We start from the raw sequence: 15,869 nt of genomic DNA on the forward strand, positions 1-15,869 counted from the left end.
AATAATACATGAGGTAAAGGTCAACCCACACATCAGTGTTGCTAGAAGGAAGCCATTGCACAATCAGAAGCCTATTGGAAGTACATTCTCTGAAGAGATAAAGTCCAAAATAGATTTATTTGGTCATAATCAAAACCACTATGTTTGGAGAGAAGCCAACATTGAATTCCATGAAAAGTATCTTCTTCCCAACTCTGAAGCATGGTAGTGTGAATGTGAAAGTCTGGAGCTGCTTTTCTTCCTCTGGTCCTGGATGACTCCATATTAACCAGGCAAACTTGATTTCTCAGGACTCTCTCCATCCATCAGTCAGGGAGCTAAAGCTGGGCTGATGTGTGATGCAACAAGAGTATACCCCAAAGCATTCAAGCAAAACCACCAAGGCTTAAAAGAAAAAAGATTTGTACTTTGAACTGACCAAATCAAAGATGGTACATGACAGAAGTCCTGCCAACCTCTCTCAAATGGCTGAGTTGTGCTAAAAGGAGTGGGCAAAAATCCCCAAAGACAGATGTTAGAGACTGAAAAGTGGTTTCAGAAGATGTTTAGTTGAAGTAAGTTCTGCACAAGGACATACCATAAGCTACTAAATAACAGGGTTCACAAACTTCATTAGGTCTACTTGACCTTAGTACTGCATTTGACACTATAGATCACAACATCTTCCTAGATCGCTCACAAAATTACACATGTATTCAGGGACGGGCTTTATGTTGGTTTAGATCCTACCTATCTGATCGATACCATTTTGTAGAATTACAAAATTAATTATGGGGTCCCTCAAGGATCAGTTCTAGGACCTCTGCTTTTCTCAATATACAGTACATGCTTCCTTTACGGAACATCATTAGAAGGCACGGGGTTATTTTTCACTGTTATGCCGACGATACCCAGTTATACAGTATGTCCTCATCAAAACCAGATTAAATGGCTAAATTGTCCAAATTAACTGAGTGTGTTAAAGAGATAAAATATTTGATGACCTGTAATTTTCTGTTGTTAAACGATAAGACAAAAATACTACTTATCAGTCCACACTTCAACTTCCATTTAGAGGGATGTACTGTTACTAGTAGCTCAACAGCAAAAGATCAGAGTATTATATTAGACAGCGTATTGTTTTTTGAAAATCATATTGCCCATACTACACAAACAGTCTTCTTCCACCTTAGAAATATTGCCAAGCTACAAAAACATCCTATCTTTATCTGATGCTGAGAAGCTAGTTCATGCATTCATGACCTCTAGACTGGACAATTTTAATGCATTACTAGGTGGTTGTCCTGCATCTTTAATAAATAGGCTACAGTTAGTCCAAAATGCAGCTGACAGAGTTCTAACCAAGACAAGAAAACATGATCATATAATCCGAATCCTATCATGTTTACACTGGCTACCTGTTAAGTTTAGAATTGATTACAAACTGCTGTTACGTACAAGTCTCTTAATGGTTTAGCTCCCAAGTATGTAACTAGTCTTCAAACAAGTTACAATCCTTCATGCTCACTGAGATCACAAAACTCAGGAGTTCAGTCAGGACCACTTTGACAAAAAAGGTTTATTGAGCGACATGCATACAGTTGGTGTTGGCGGTATGGTTCTGTTCTGGGCAAATTTTCCCGTGCGCCTTCCATGCGCATGCATTGACGGAGCGGGGAGAGCGGCGGCTGGAGAATCGAAGAGACCCCCCTGCTACAGAACAGAACCAAGGCATGCAAAGTTCGCTTGGTGAATAGAATAGGGGAGGTTGGGGGGGAGACGAAGAGGAGAAGGAGACGCGATGCGTGAAGGTACTGATGGAATGGACGACTGGTTCTGGCTGGGAGCAGTCGGGGTGGAGGGGGGATTAGAAATGCAGCAGCAGCGGTGCGCAAGAGCAGCTCGAGAGAGGGGAATTTAAAGGGACGGGATTAAGGAAGTCGTACCGGATTGGGCGCGCCGGAAACGGCTAATTAGCAGCTGCACTTGACTCTGAAGCCTGCCTGGACTAACGTGAAGCTTAATTTCTGGTAGTTCCCAGATTATCTAAGTCTACTAAAGGTGGTAGAGTGTTTTCATATTTGGCTCCCAAACTTTGGAATAGTCTTCCTGATAGTGTTCGGGGGTCAGACACACTTTCCCAGTTTAAATGTAGATTAAAAGCGTCTCTTTAGTCAGGCATACACACAATACTTCCCTTAATCTTGTGCTCTAATACTGTACATCTGACAAAATGTACATTATCATCTAGTGCCTGATAATATTATGAACAGCAACTCTGTTAATTCCTCTCCACCGCTTCTCTCTTTGTAACCATCCCGAGGCATCCAGAAATTGTACCAGTTCCGATTGTCTTCTGTGCCATGAAGGTTTTGGACTTCCACTGAGACGAGGCCAACTCTGTGAGGATCCTGAGGCATCTAGAGATTTACCAGCCCCAGTTAGACTCTGCTATAACTAAAGAGGAGATGCCAACTACTTTGAGGACAACAATCTTCTCATCAATACAAGATTGATCAGACTATATTTATAAATCACACCCTCCAGTGTCACCAGTCTGGTTCCTCTTAAGGTTTCTTCCTTTACCATTCAAGGGAGTTTTTCCTTGCCACTGCTGCCTGAGCCACCTCAGTCTTGCTCATTGGGGATAAATACAAACACATTCAAATAGATATCTAATATTAATCTAGAATTTTGTATTATATTAATCTTTATATTATTCTTTATAATAACATTCTGTTCTATGTTTATGTTCTATAAAGATGCTTTGACACAATGTCAATTGTAAAAATGCTATACAAATAAATTTTAATTGAATTGCACACATCAAATTTTCAGTTTTTGTGAAATAAACAACTTTTGTTGAATAAATAATAATATATTCATTTCAATTCTTTTTTGTGTGTCAATCATTTGCAAATAAGGATTTGTATGTAAATTTATTTTAATATTTTTACACAAAATCAATGACCATGTCTCTCTCAATTCTCTCTCTATACTGTATATACACACAAACACAATATAATTGATGTTTATATAGACTTGAGCCTTAATCTAGCCATGGGGGTCACAGTCCAGTGACTTCTGTACCGGTCCCAAGCCCAGATAAATAGAGAGGGTTTGCGTCAGGAAGGGCATCCAGTGTAAAACATTGCCAAATCTAACCATGCGAATCGTCAATACAAATTTCATACCAGATCACTACCACTACGGGTTAACAACGACCGCCATCGACGCCATTGACCTACAGGGCGCCGGTGGAAATTGGGCTACTGTTGGTCGAAGAACTAGAGGAGGGAGGAGAGTGCACAGACAGAGAGAGTGTAAGGTAAGAGTGTAGGACTGATAATAGGAACTCTGAATGTGGTACTATGACAGGGAAAGGTAGAGAGCTGGCTGATATGATGGAGAGAAGGAAGTTGGATATACTGTGTGTACAGGAGACCAAGTGGAAGGGTAGCAAGGCTCGTAGTATAGGAGCAGTATTCAAGCTGTTTTATTATGGTGTGGATAGAAAGAGAAATGGGGTAGGTGTGGTCCTGAAGCAGGAGTTTGCGAGGAATGTTCTGGAGGTGAAGAGATTGAAGGGGTGATGTTGAATGTTGTTATTGGTTATGCCCCGCAGATAGGTTGTGAGTTAGAGGAGAAAGAGAGATTCTGGTGTGAATTAGATGAGGTGATGGAGAGTATTCCCACGGGTGAGAGAGTGGTAATAGGACCGGATTTTAACGGACATGTTGGTGAGGGGAACACAGGTGATGAGGAGGTGATGGGCAAGTTTGGAGTTAAGGAAAGGAGCCTTGAAGGACAGATGGTAGTGGACTTTGCTAAGAGGATGGACATGGCTGTGGTTAACACTTATTTTCAGAAGAGGGAGGAACATAGAGTGACTTACAAGAGTGGAGGTAGGAGAACACAGGTAGACTACATCCTATGTAGAAGAGGCAATCTGAAAGAGATTAGTGACTGTAAAGTGGTAGTGGGAGAGAGTGTAGCCAGACAGCATAGGATGGTGGTGTGTTGGATGACTCTGATGGTCTGTAAGAGGAAGAGGTCAAAGATAGAGAAGAAAACTAAGTGGTGGAAGCTGAAAAAGGAGGGATGTTGTGAGGAATTTAGACAGAAGTTGAGGCAGGCTCTGGGTGGTCAGGTAGTGCTGCCAGATGACTGGGAAACTACAGCAGAAGTGATCAGGGAGACAGGGAGAAAGGTGCTGGGTGTGTCATCTGGAAGGAGGAAAGGAGACAAGGAGACTTGGTGGTGGAATGAGGAAGTTCAGGATAGTATCCAGAGGAAGACATTAGCCAAGAAGAAGTGGGATATGGACAGGACTGAAGAGAATAGACAGGAATACAAGGAGTTACAGCGCAGAGTGAAGAGGGAGGTGTCTAAGGCCAAGCAGAAGGCATATGACGAGTTGTACACTAGGTTAGACACTAGAGAAGGACTTGTACAGGTTAGCTAGGCAGAGGGATCAAGATGGGAAGGATGTGCAGCAAGTTAGAATTATTAAGGATAGAGATGGAAGGGTGCTCACAAGTGAGGAGAGTGTACAGAGGAGATGGAAGGAATACTTTGAGAAGCTGATGAATGAGGAAAATGAGAGTGAAAAAAGAGTAGAAGGGGTGAACTCTGTGGAACAGGAAGTAGATAAGATTGGAAAGGATGAAGTCAGGAAGGCTTTGAAGAGGATGAAAAGTGGAAAGGCAGTTGGTCCTGACGACATCCCGGTAGAGGTCTGGAAGTGTCTAGTAGAGGCAGCAGTGGAATTTTTAACTAGTTTGTTCAACAGGGTTTTAGAGAGTGAGAGGATGCCTGAGGAATGGAGAAGGAGTATGCTAGTGCCGATCTTTAAGAATAAAGTGGCCTTCACACTGCACACAACAAACGGACACGACTGTCGGACTGCCCCTAGTGACAGTCGCACGTAATGTGCAATATGATTGTGCAGACGTCAACATGGGAGAGAAGCGTGATTCTCGCGGTCTCCGAACACCCGTTACTTTATGATCCAACTCTTGAATCATACAGAGATGCTTACAGGAAAAATGAAGCATGGAAGCATGTTACTGAAATGGGCTAAATGTTTGCAAACATTTAGTGCAAGTACAAACAATAGTGGAGTACAAACAATCAATGCAATCCAGAAAGACCGTGAATAATTTTTGAGGAAACATGGGGGCAACATTAAAAATAATACATATCATAACACATATAACACAATATAAATATTAATAATTTATTACTTTTTTTAACAATAACAATGTATTTAAAACAAAAAGATTGTTTTGGATAAAGTTTCAAAATTACTAAAGTTTATGTTAATACTTTTTAATAATTCTTATCACCTCGCGCACACGAACCTGATTGGACAACATTGGAATACATCACATCCGGTCGGCATATCGGATGCGGTGTAGTCGCAAAAGTTCAAATTTTTTAACGGATCCAATGCTCAAAATGGATCCGAAAATTACGGATCCGCAGATGGTCGGCACCTCAAAGCAGCGACCTTGCGACTCTCCATAGGAAATGAATGACTTCCGGTTTACCGGTGGTCGTTTGTCGTGTGCAGTGTGAAGGCGGCTTGAGGGTGATGTGCAGAGTTGCAGCAACTATAGGGGGATAAAGTTGATGAGCCATACAATGAAGCTGTGGGAAAGAGTAGTGGAAGCTAGGTTAAGGAACGTGGTGGAAATTTGTGAGCAGCAGTATGGCTTCATGCCCAGAAAGAGCACAACAGATGCAATTTTTACTCTGAGAATGTTGATGGAGAAGTATAGGGATGGTCAGAGGGAGTTGCACTGTGTGTTTATAGACTTGACAGGGTGCCAAGAGAAGAGCTGTGGTACTGTATGAGAAAGTCAGGAGTAGCAGAGAAGTATGTTAGAGTGGTGCAGGACATGTATGAGAGGAGCAGGACAGTGGTGAAATGTGCTGTAGGTAAGACAGAGGAGTTCAAAGTGGAGGTGGGACTGCATCAGGGATCGGCTCTGAGCCCCTTCCTGTTTGCTATAGTGATGGACCAGTTATCAGACAGGAGTCTCCTTGGACGATGATGTTTGCAGATGACATTGTGATCTGTGGTGAGAACAGGGAGCAGGTGGAGGAAAACCTGGAGAGGTGGAGGTTTGTGCTGGAGAGAAGAGGAATGAAAGTCAGTCGTAGTAAGACTGAGTACATGTGTGTGAATGAAAGGGAGGGAAGTGGAACAGTAAGGGTACAGGGTGAAGAGATGAAGAAGGTAAAGGAGTTTAAGTACTTGGGGTCAACAGTCCAGAGCAATGGAGAGAGTGGGAAAGAAGTAAAGAAGCGAGTGCAGGCAGGTTGGAGTAGGTGGAGAAAGGTGTCAGGAGTTCTGTGTGATAGTAAAATATCAGCAAGAATCAAGGGGGAGGTGTACAGGACAGTGGTGAGACCGGCCATGCTGTATGGTTTAGAGACAGTGTCACTGAAGAAGAGACAGGAGTCAGAGCTAGAGGTAGCCGAGCTGAAGATGTTGAGGTTCTCTTTGGACAAGATTGGACAGGATTAGGAACGAGTACATCAGAGGGACAGATCATGTTGGACATTTGGGGGACAAAGTTAGGGAGGCCAGATTAAGATGGTTTGGACATGTTCAGAGGAGGGAGAGTGAGTATATTGGTAGGAGAATATTGGACATGGAGCTGCCAGACAGGAGGAAAAGAGGAAGGCCAAAGAGGAGGTATATGGATGTAATTAATGAGGATATGAAGCTAGTGGGTGCAAGTGTTGAGGATGCAGAAGATATGGATAGGTGGAAAGAGATGATTCGCAGTGGCGACCCCAGAAGGGAAAAGCTGAAAGAAGAAGAAGAAGATATAGACTTGAGCTTTATATCATGCTGCTCTGTCCTTTCCTATAGTGTACCTCAGTATTGTCTGACCAGTCAAATTTGTAGTTATGCTGCACCCGTGAAAACTAGGAGGGGTCTACCATACCCAATCCCTCGCTCTTATGGCAAAATGAGCAAAAATTGCTGTGTCTGAAGTTCACTACCAGCATCTTGGTTTTCCTGATGTTGAGCTGAGGCTGGCTGTTGTCATACCCTACAATAAAGCTATCAATAAGTTACGTGCACTCCTCCCCCTTATTATCTTCGATACAGCCAAAAATGGAACAGTCCTCTGAGAACTGCTGTAGTTAGCATGTTACCCAATCAAAATCAGACATTTAGACGGTGTGCCAGTACTGCTCATCACCCCATCCAACAAGCTGCCTTGCAGCCTGACATACTACAGCTTGTTGGTAAGGTTGTCTGTAATCCAGGCCACGAGGTCCTGGTCCACCAGCAACACTTCTCTGGATCCTGAGTGGCTGGACCATTTTAAAAGCACTTGACAAGACAAAGAACATGATCCTCGGAGCGCTGCGTCACCTCTCCAGGCATGTGTAAAATCTGTGAAGCAGGTGAATGATACCAATCTCACCCTGGTTTGCAAAGTGCAGCAGATCCAAGCAGTCATGTACCAGGGGCTTGCGGTGCTGCAGAACCAGCCTATAAAAACCTTTATTATATGAAATGTTAAGGCCATAAACTTGAAGTTGTTGATCTGAAACAGATAAGCTGATCTGTGAAACATGGTGGAATCTGGAAATTTACAAATAAATGCATTCAAATTATTCAGGAAGAACATTATGATGCAGTAAGGCAATGATCCAAAACACAGTGCCACCTCAACAAAGACCACTAAGAAAAAAGTGGAAGGTTTTAGGTCAAGTCAATACACCAGACATGCAATTAAACATATATTTTTTCTCCTAAAGGCAGAAACAAAAGTGCAATAAAAAAGAAAACAACAATTTGGTTATGTCAATGAGTCACAGGCTTGATGCAGCGGTTACAAGCAAGGGTTCCAATACTTGTCCTTTTCTAAAAATTGGGTAGTCTGATACAAAAGTTTAAATGTTTAATAAAACTACATGTAAATACCAGGAAATACTGTAGAAGCTAAAATCCTAAACTCTCTTTTCATAGTAATCCTATGATCATAAACCCAAATGTCAATTCCAAAAGACTCCAGTAGATTCTGCTTTACTTTAAGACTGTCTCATTCAATACATTTGGTCATCTGTCAACAAAATGTACCATAGTACAAGTTAACACAGCAAGTAAACAGCAGGAAAAGAATTGTGAGATTCTGATCTACTGTCTCATATGTTTTGATTTTAAACCCAAGTCTTCAGTGTATAGAATAACAAAATACTTTCCAATACTTTAGGAGAGGTCTGAATTTCATTAGGTCAGAAATAACCTCATAATTGAAGTATTAAAACAGTTTGAGATTAAATATAAATATGTGCCAGGTTAGATGAGGTTCTGAGTGAGTTCCCCATCCATTAAGGGAAAATAAACTTTTCCCCCCATCAGCCTCAACTGAGGAAAGGAGCAGCAACAGTTAAGTGGAGAAAAACTGGAATAACACTATACATCAAAAATGTAAGTAATGTTTTTTTGCTTTTTGTACATTTAAATTTCTGTAGTTCAATAGAAGTGAAATGTTTAAAGTATACATGCATTTGAAAAGAGTAGCATTAATTTTTAGCAATATTAACCGCTAAATATCTAATTTATTCTATGAATCTATGACTGTGGTGTTGTTTTTATTTAAACAGTGTTACATTCCAGTAAGATAGCAGCAGCCCAAAAAAATGGTCATAAATTTGCACACGCTTGCAGTAAGTATTATTTTACAGCAAGAAAACTTGATACATTTATGGTATGTTTCTGTACATGGTAGTCATTTGAAGAGACTGACATATGGCTTATAGTCTATTCACATCTTTTTGCTACCCTCTTTAGCATCTTTGTTTTCTCAAACAATGTGAGATGTGGCTGCCAAACAAAAAGCTCCAGATTCACCTACAGAGTTCACCATGTGGGCGATACCCTGTATGACTCAACCTGCATCTTTAAACTAGATTATTTAGAGAAAACACCTGAAGCACAGAGAGAACATGAAACCTTGAGCATATAAGGCAGAGGCAGGGCTCAAACCGCCATCCCTGGAGGTGAATGGCATATAGTTTAATTAAATGGCATTTATGAAACATTTTGAGATACTAGTGTTGAATTAAATAACACTTACATTTAAAATTAAGCAGTTACAGTATGAGAAGAGCTTTAATTGTACAAACATTTGTGTCATTATTATTATCATCCTGTTGCTGCTCATTTGAAATAAAAAGCCAAGTACATTATGAATCCTTTAGGTAATGATTTTTATTGTGTTTATATGGGTTGATTTGGACAACTCTTATAAAGGAGAAGAACAGTATTTTTGATATGCTGCTGATGGGTCTACTAAACTGATATTTGTGTGCAACATGGCAAAATAAAATAAGTTTGACACTCCTGGCCTAGTTAGAATCTTACATAGTAGAGTATGCCATGCATGTTTTAGACATGTCTTATTTAATCCATTTACATACAGCACTAAGGTCCCATTTCTTAAAAACTAGCGTCACCGTTGGTTAAAATAAAATAAAAAACCTCTTTAAATATATTCCAATGTAGCTGGTACACTGTCCACTCTCGTGTATAATATACATGTCTTCTAAGGTGAATAAGAAGGATGCACGACACAGACATACAGACAGACAGACACACACAATTATTATTATTATTATGCTCGGGTTGTTTGAGACAAATAAACAGGGATAATGATAGTAATGATCTTAAACATTTGTGTAATTCATCATGTGAACCTGTCAGAAAATTACGAAAAATTTCCACCCTCCAGGAACAAGTCCAATCGGGCCTACAGGGGTCTAGATCCACATTGGCAACCCGCAATAACCTGAAACAGATAACGTTAGATATCAAGGCGCTTACTTGATCCGAGATCCCATTTTCATCTCTTTTTCAGCGTCAGTGTAGTGATGAAGCATTAACTTGTTGAGGGAATAAAATCCATTTGACAGCCCCGTTAGACAGCATATACGAACTGCAACACGTGACGATCACTAGCGCGTGAATGCAGGAATTCTGGGAGATGTAGTGTTGTAAAGACCCACGGGAAATTCGCTGGAACAGAAACTGTCGCTACTCGATCCGTACAGCAACACAATCGGTTCCGCGCATGTGCGAAATGACGTCACTTCCTGTCATCACCGACCGCAGTTTCGGAAATTAACGCTATCCTTACCGTTGTCATAGCACTTTATTTGTATTGCTCGTTTAATGTCTGTTCTGTGTGCAAGTTTGCTTACTCTAACTTGTTTTTATTTTATTATTGTATTTTTGTCCTAAGCAATCACTGAAATAATATATAAAATGTTTAAGGTTAATATGTGACACAAAATAAAACGTATGAAAAAATGCAGTAAAATTAAAATATAGATTACCTATTTTACGGAAATACAGATGTGTGTGTTTACATTTACAAAAACACAGGACTAAACTGATTTATTCATAAATTAATTTGTTCCCTCCCTCCCTCACTCTCTCCTTCCCTCACTCACTGAACATGGCATTGACCTTTAAGCCTTTTTCATCAATGCAGTAGGACAAAAATGTTTCTATGTCCTCTTGACATTGAAAAATAAACATAAAGTCATCCTCTGCCTCAGAGAATTCATCACACATGACCCTTTTGAGGGCAGTTTTTATTTTTTTAAATTTTTTTTTCGTGAGTGAGGGAGGGAACAAATTAATTTATGAATAAATCAGTTGAATAAATCAGTTTAGTCCTGTGTTTTTGTAAATGTAAACATCTGTATTTCCCAAATTATGTGTAACATATGTAAACTATAGTTTAATTTTGTGTCACATATTAACCTTAAAAATTTTATATATTATTTTAGTGATTGCTTAGGACAACAATACCATAAAAACAAGTTAGAGTAAGCAAACCTGCACACAAAACAGACATTAAACGAGCAATATTATTAATTGTTGTAAGGCAGACAAATAAGAGTTGCAAATAAAGTGCTATGACAACGGTAAGGATAGCGTTAATATCCGAAACTGCCGTCGGCGATGACAGGAAGTGACGTCATTTCGCACATGCGCGGAACTGATCGTGTTGCTGGTACAGATCGAGTAGCGACAGAAACCAAAGAGCTAATGAACTTCATTTACCAAGCAACTTGTTCAATATTACGCGCTAGTAGCGTGATAAAAACATTGGCGTATTCGGGTTAACACAGGTCACGTGTGTGCGGGCGTTTATGTATGTGTTTGGATGTGTCAGTAATGGGATTTGATCAATACTGGCCAACCATGTAATAAATATATCCAACAGATTGAATTAGATTTTTATTGTACTTTCATATATAGCTGTTACAGTAAGTTTTTATTTATGCTTATTATACATCAGTTATACAACATTATTGACTATATACGTATTCATGCCTGAAACTGTTTATTGCTGAATAAGAAACAGTACAAAGAATAAGAAACAATGGCTAAATAAGAAACAGATCTCATAACTCGGTAAAAAAAAAAAAAAAAAAAAAAATTATTTGTAAAGGGAATTGTTAATTTACTACACCCAATTTTATATTTTGGCTTTGAGCACTTTAAAAGACAAGGTATGTAGGGAGCAAGTGAAACAGTATGCATGTGTCAGACCAGGTCTTTGCTAATAATGTTGTCAAAATGATGTTAGCATAGGTGCATAACTGAATGTAATTAGGCTTCCAGACACCCTGAGGTTGTTTACATGAGAGTGGCAGAATTGGACATGTGTACACGAAATAAAAATGTATTTATACATGAATGTTAATGTATAATCACAAATTGGTTTTGAGAACAAAACTAGACTTATAAACCAATCCCTTAAATGTTTTGGAGTTGTAAATACATTTTCTTTTTTAAACTTTATGTTGAAAAAAATTCATGTTTTATAGTGACTTTCTGCAGCTGCAGTTTGCAAAGGTAGTGCAAGATATGTTAAATTCAAATTTAAGTTAGGTTGGCTGTTTTGGGGACAAGCTCAGGGAGGCTAGATTGAGATGGTTTGTACAAGTGAAGAGGAGGGAGAGTGGTTATATTGGTAAAAGGACGTTGGAGATGGAAATGCCAAATATATGGATGTGTTGAAAGAGGACATTAAGTTAATTGGTTCAAGAGTAGAGGATGCCAAGGATAGAGTTAGGAGGAAACGAGGAGATGATTCACTGTGGTGAACCATAATGGGAAAAGCCAAAAGTAGAAGAAGAAAGAAGTGCAAGATATGTTAAATTATATATACATTTAGGGGTGTAACATAATGACTGAATGGATTTTGTCACACAAACACTGTCATTATAAAGCTTCAGTTATTATATTTACATTGTTAATTTTTTTTTGCTGTATTTAAAATAATATCAAAAATCATTATCAAATCAAATTTTAGTTTAGCTTCATGCAATCTTTTCAGTGTAGCTGGCACCCAAGGTAGGGTATATTCTAATTTTTTGTAACTTTTTCATTACATCCAAATTGAGCTAGCAGAGTACAACATCTCATGGAATACATTACATTACATTACAATATAACATAATGTTAAAAACTGTGTTTGATCATCCCTCACAGGGCAGGGAGTCAGGATAAAAAATAATTTGTAGGCTATAAAAGGAAAACAGAAAGAAGTTTTGTACACGGTGGTGATTTGCTCATACTACAATGTCCTCTCTTTCTGTCCTTATAGTATCCATGTCATAAGTGTGGCCTGGTGTCTTGCTCTCCTGGTCAAGCACTAAGGTAATTAATGCATTCTTTGAAGAGTCTGCAAAAAAACTTGGAAGTAATACTGTATGAGCCGACGAGAATTGCACACCGGCTGATGAGATTCCAACCAGACATAAAGCAGCAGAATTAGGGTCCAGAAGATTTTTAACTGACTAAATTTAATACAATAGAAATAACATCCACATCCATGTGATATTTCACAAAGTAATTGGTTTATATTAATACTGTGTGAATTGTTTCACTTCATGTAATTCAATCTACTAATTAAGGAACTTTAAATTAAGTTTAATGAAATCACGTTTTGTTGAGAAATGTAATTTTTATGTAAACTATACATGATATTTTCTACATGTATTCCTTTTTTGAGTGTATTAGGATGTGCTTTGAACCTAGTGGCAATTAAGTAGGCATTCCATGCAATTTGTAAGAGTACACATTTGTAACATTGCTGCCTGCTACACAAGGGTTCCAGTCAGAGCAGTGAACCATGCACATCCACTGGGCTGGTATTTTGCACTTCGGTGGTACTCACATGTTAACCGAGGGATGCCAACACAGGTGTCAGCACCAGTGCAAATACTGTGGCTCCATCACTATGCATCTAACATTTGGGCCGCCAAGATTAGTCCACTACTTATTCCACTCATGTTTCCAGCTTACTGAGTAGAAAAGCCAAGTTAATGAAGAGCATTTTTAGTTAAAAGCCAAGTTAATGAAGAGTTTTAGCCCTGGTAGACTCAGGCTCCCCCATTAACCTTATTCACTGCAAGCTGGTTTAAGAATCCTAAGAGACTATTACTCATCAAACTGCGTCACTCTACGTTCAAGTTATTCTGTTTCATTTGGATCAATTAATGCTTTTCTTTACAGAATCACTCGGTAACCCTGTAATCCTTGGGTACACTTAACTCCACATGCATGACCCACACATCTACTGGAGTCACAGGGAACTCACATGCTCATTGGGAGCTCCCTCCTCTCTGTGAGAATGACAAACATTGCAATCCCTGATCCCTCCTAGACCAAGCATATCCAGCTTGAATATCAGAAACTAGGAGAGGTCTTCAGTTGGAGCATGCTACCAAACTGCCCCCTCATAACCTGGGGGCCAGTGCTTTTAAGTTGCTTTCCAACACTTCTCCAAGGAGAGGCAGAATCTACCCTTTATTCCCACCAGAAACCAAGGCCATGGAGGACTATATTGATGATGTTCTGGTTTCATACGGCCCTCTTCCTCCCCAGAAGGACCTGGTGTTTTTTTTCGTGGAAAAGTAGGATGGAGGCCATATACTGTGTGTATGTATATATATATATATATATATATATATATATATATATATATATATATATATATATATATATATATATATATACAAAGAGTGAAACACAGCAACAAGTCCAAGGGAAAACCAAGCTCAGAATCAGAAACAGTGTGCGCTTTTCGACAGTATTTTTATTCCTAGTAGCATGAAGGATGAGCAATATCTTACTAACACATTAGTTTGTTAAACATTAACAATTGTCTTAATTACATTCAATCGCAGTTACCTGTGAAGTTATTTGCTTGTTAATCTATGTTAGTAGGCTAGTAGTTTACTTACTCATTTGTAATAACTGTAACTAATTATTTTCAGCTGGCTTTCCTTAATAAATATTTTACTTATTGTCAACTCACATACATTTATTGGAAATTTTTATATTACACACGTATTTAACCCAACAGCACCTTTGATTTCCATTAAAATAATATTGCATTTATGTGCATACATAATCCCTTTTTTTTTCAAAGAGCACACTTCTAAAAGTGAAAGTAAAAGTAGAAAAATGTGCTCGATAGAAAGAGAATTAATCCGCACATGACCTTTTTTCTTTGGTTGTTTACAATTTATTGTGGAACATTTGGAATAACCATTGGGAATAATGTTATGAAGATAGGTGTTATGTCTGTGAGGTAAGTGAAAGTTTAGTGCCTTCACTCAGTTTTGAGCCCATTGCATTTAATCGTGGGGTGTTATGATATTCTATTATTAAAGGCTATAATAATCTTGGTAAAAAAATTCAGCTTGGTCTAACCAGCTACCATCTGCCAAATACACAGGCTGAGCTGGTCAATCTGGGAGATAAAAATGGATTTACTGCTATTATTGCATCCATATAGACAATCCAAAATAACACAAAAGTATGGCAATTAGAAAATCCCAAATATTTATTTACCAATTCAGTCGAATAAAAAGGAAGCTGGTAAATATTTTTTCTAGTTTGCAAAACTGGTTTTCCCTCTTAAACATGTCAACCTGTGTTTTGCCAATAGGTAACTGGACAGACTGGATTTCCAATATGCAAGTTATTTTGATAATGCTGGAAATAAGTGAAAGAATGCACAGTATATTATATTAGTTTAATACTGTATATACTAGCAAGCATTGTCCAGTTTCATCTGGTTAGCTATTATACTATAAAATGTTACAATTACAACTAAAATCTAAAAAGACAAAATGTAACTTGATTTCTGGAACAGGAAGGCCCACTAAATGAATTTTAGATATTGCTATAATGTTCATAGCTACTTTATGCCACAAGATGTCAGTAGCTGCATTTGCTTTGTAACTCTTGAAACAAATAATTACATTGCAATGGGAGTAAGGTGATTCTGAGTACAGCATGGTCACTTAATGTCATTGATAATAGATTATTAATTGTATAAGAGTATACATTTTATTTTAATTTGTACTACTTCACTGTAATTTGCTTTTGTGAAATGCAATAAAGATTCCTATCACTTAATTTCTTTACTGTTTAACCCTTATTATTGTAAGGTATTCCATATTATGGGGGTGGAAATGTTTTAGTATACATACAGTGGTAAGCATAAGGGAGTTACCCCTGCACAGAGATTACTCAACAGGTCAAGCTAGACTGAATTATGTCAGGACCACTTCACAATAAAATAATAACTTAATTAAAAAATATTTTATGGTCTGTTTATGTATACAAAACGATGCAACATAATGTGTATACATACAGACAACTGATATGTGCAACATAATATTCTGCAACTAATAGTTCTGTTAGGACAGTTTTGTTTGTGTTCTGGCATAGTTGTTGAAATACACATGCTTTTAAATGTAATAGTAAATTTGGAACAGAATTATATGTGATACAGAAAGTGCTGCCGGATTGCACTAGGAATAGA

At 38.4% G+C, this 15,869-nt stretch overlaps 2 protein-coding genes and 1 long non-coding RNA gene across 7 annotated transcripts in view; 2 read left to right on the top strand and 1 right to left on the bottom strand.

Annotated features, from left to right (window-relative positions):
• dennd1a (DENN/MADD domain containing 1A) overlaps window positions 1-10,087 on the bottom strand; it is an 80,681-nt gene extending 70,594 nt beyond the window's left edge. For 2 of the 5 annotated variants that reach the window (XM_027152793.2, XM_047805484.1), the window contains exon 1: window positions 9,836-10,085. In XM_027152793.2, coding sequence (XP_027008594.2) covers window positions 9,836-9,891 — 56 coding nt within the window. In that variant the 5' untranslated portion in view covers window positions 9,892-10,085. Of the gene's footprint in view, window positions 1-9,835 lie in introns of all 5 variants that reach the window. The other 3 variants (XM_027152790.2, XM_027152791.2, XM_047805485.1) reach the window with 3 other exon arrangements.
• Window positions 7,254-9,828, top strand: LOC113646492. Its single transcript, XR_003441456.2, has 3 exons — window positions 7,254-8,440; window positions 8,617-8,679; window positions 8,804-9,828. It is a non-coding gene; the product is annotated as an uncharacterized LOC113646492 (long non-coding RNA).
• A 4,418-nt stretch (window positions 10,088-14,505) lies between the features above and the next one.
• The window catches only part of acsl6 (acyl-CoA synthetase long chain family member 6), a 102,506-nt gene continuing 101,142 nt past the window's right edge, over window positions 14,506-15,869 (top strand). The window contains exon 1 of the mRNA XM_047805697.1: window positions 14,506-14,627. The gene's annotated coding sequence lies outside the window, so the exon portion shown is untranslated. The remainder of the gene's footprint in view (window positions 14,628-15,869) is intronic.

This window comes from Tachysurus fulvidraco, chromosome 21 (assembly GCF_022655615.1).
Source record: "Tachysurus fulvidraco isolate hzauxx_2018 chromosome 21, HZAU_PFXX_2.0, whole genome shotgun sequence".
Taxonomy (NCBI): domain Eukaryota; kingdom Metazoa; phylum Chordata; class Actinopteri; order Siluriformes; family Bagridae; genus Tachysurus; species Tachysurus fulvidraco.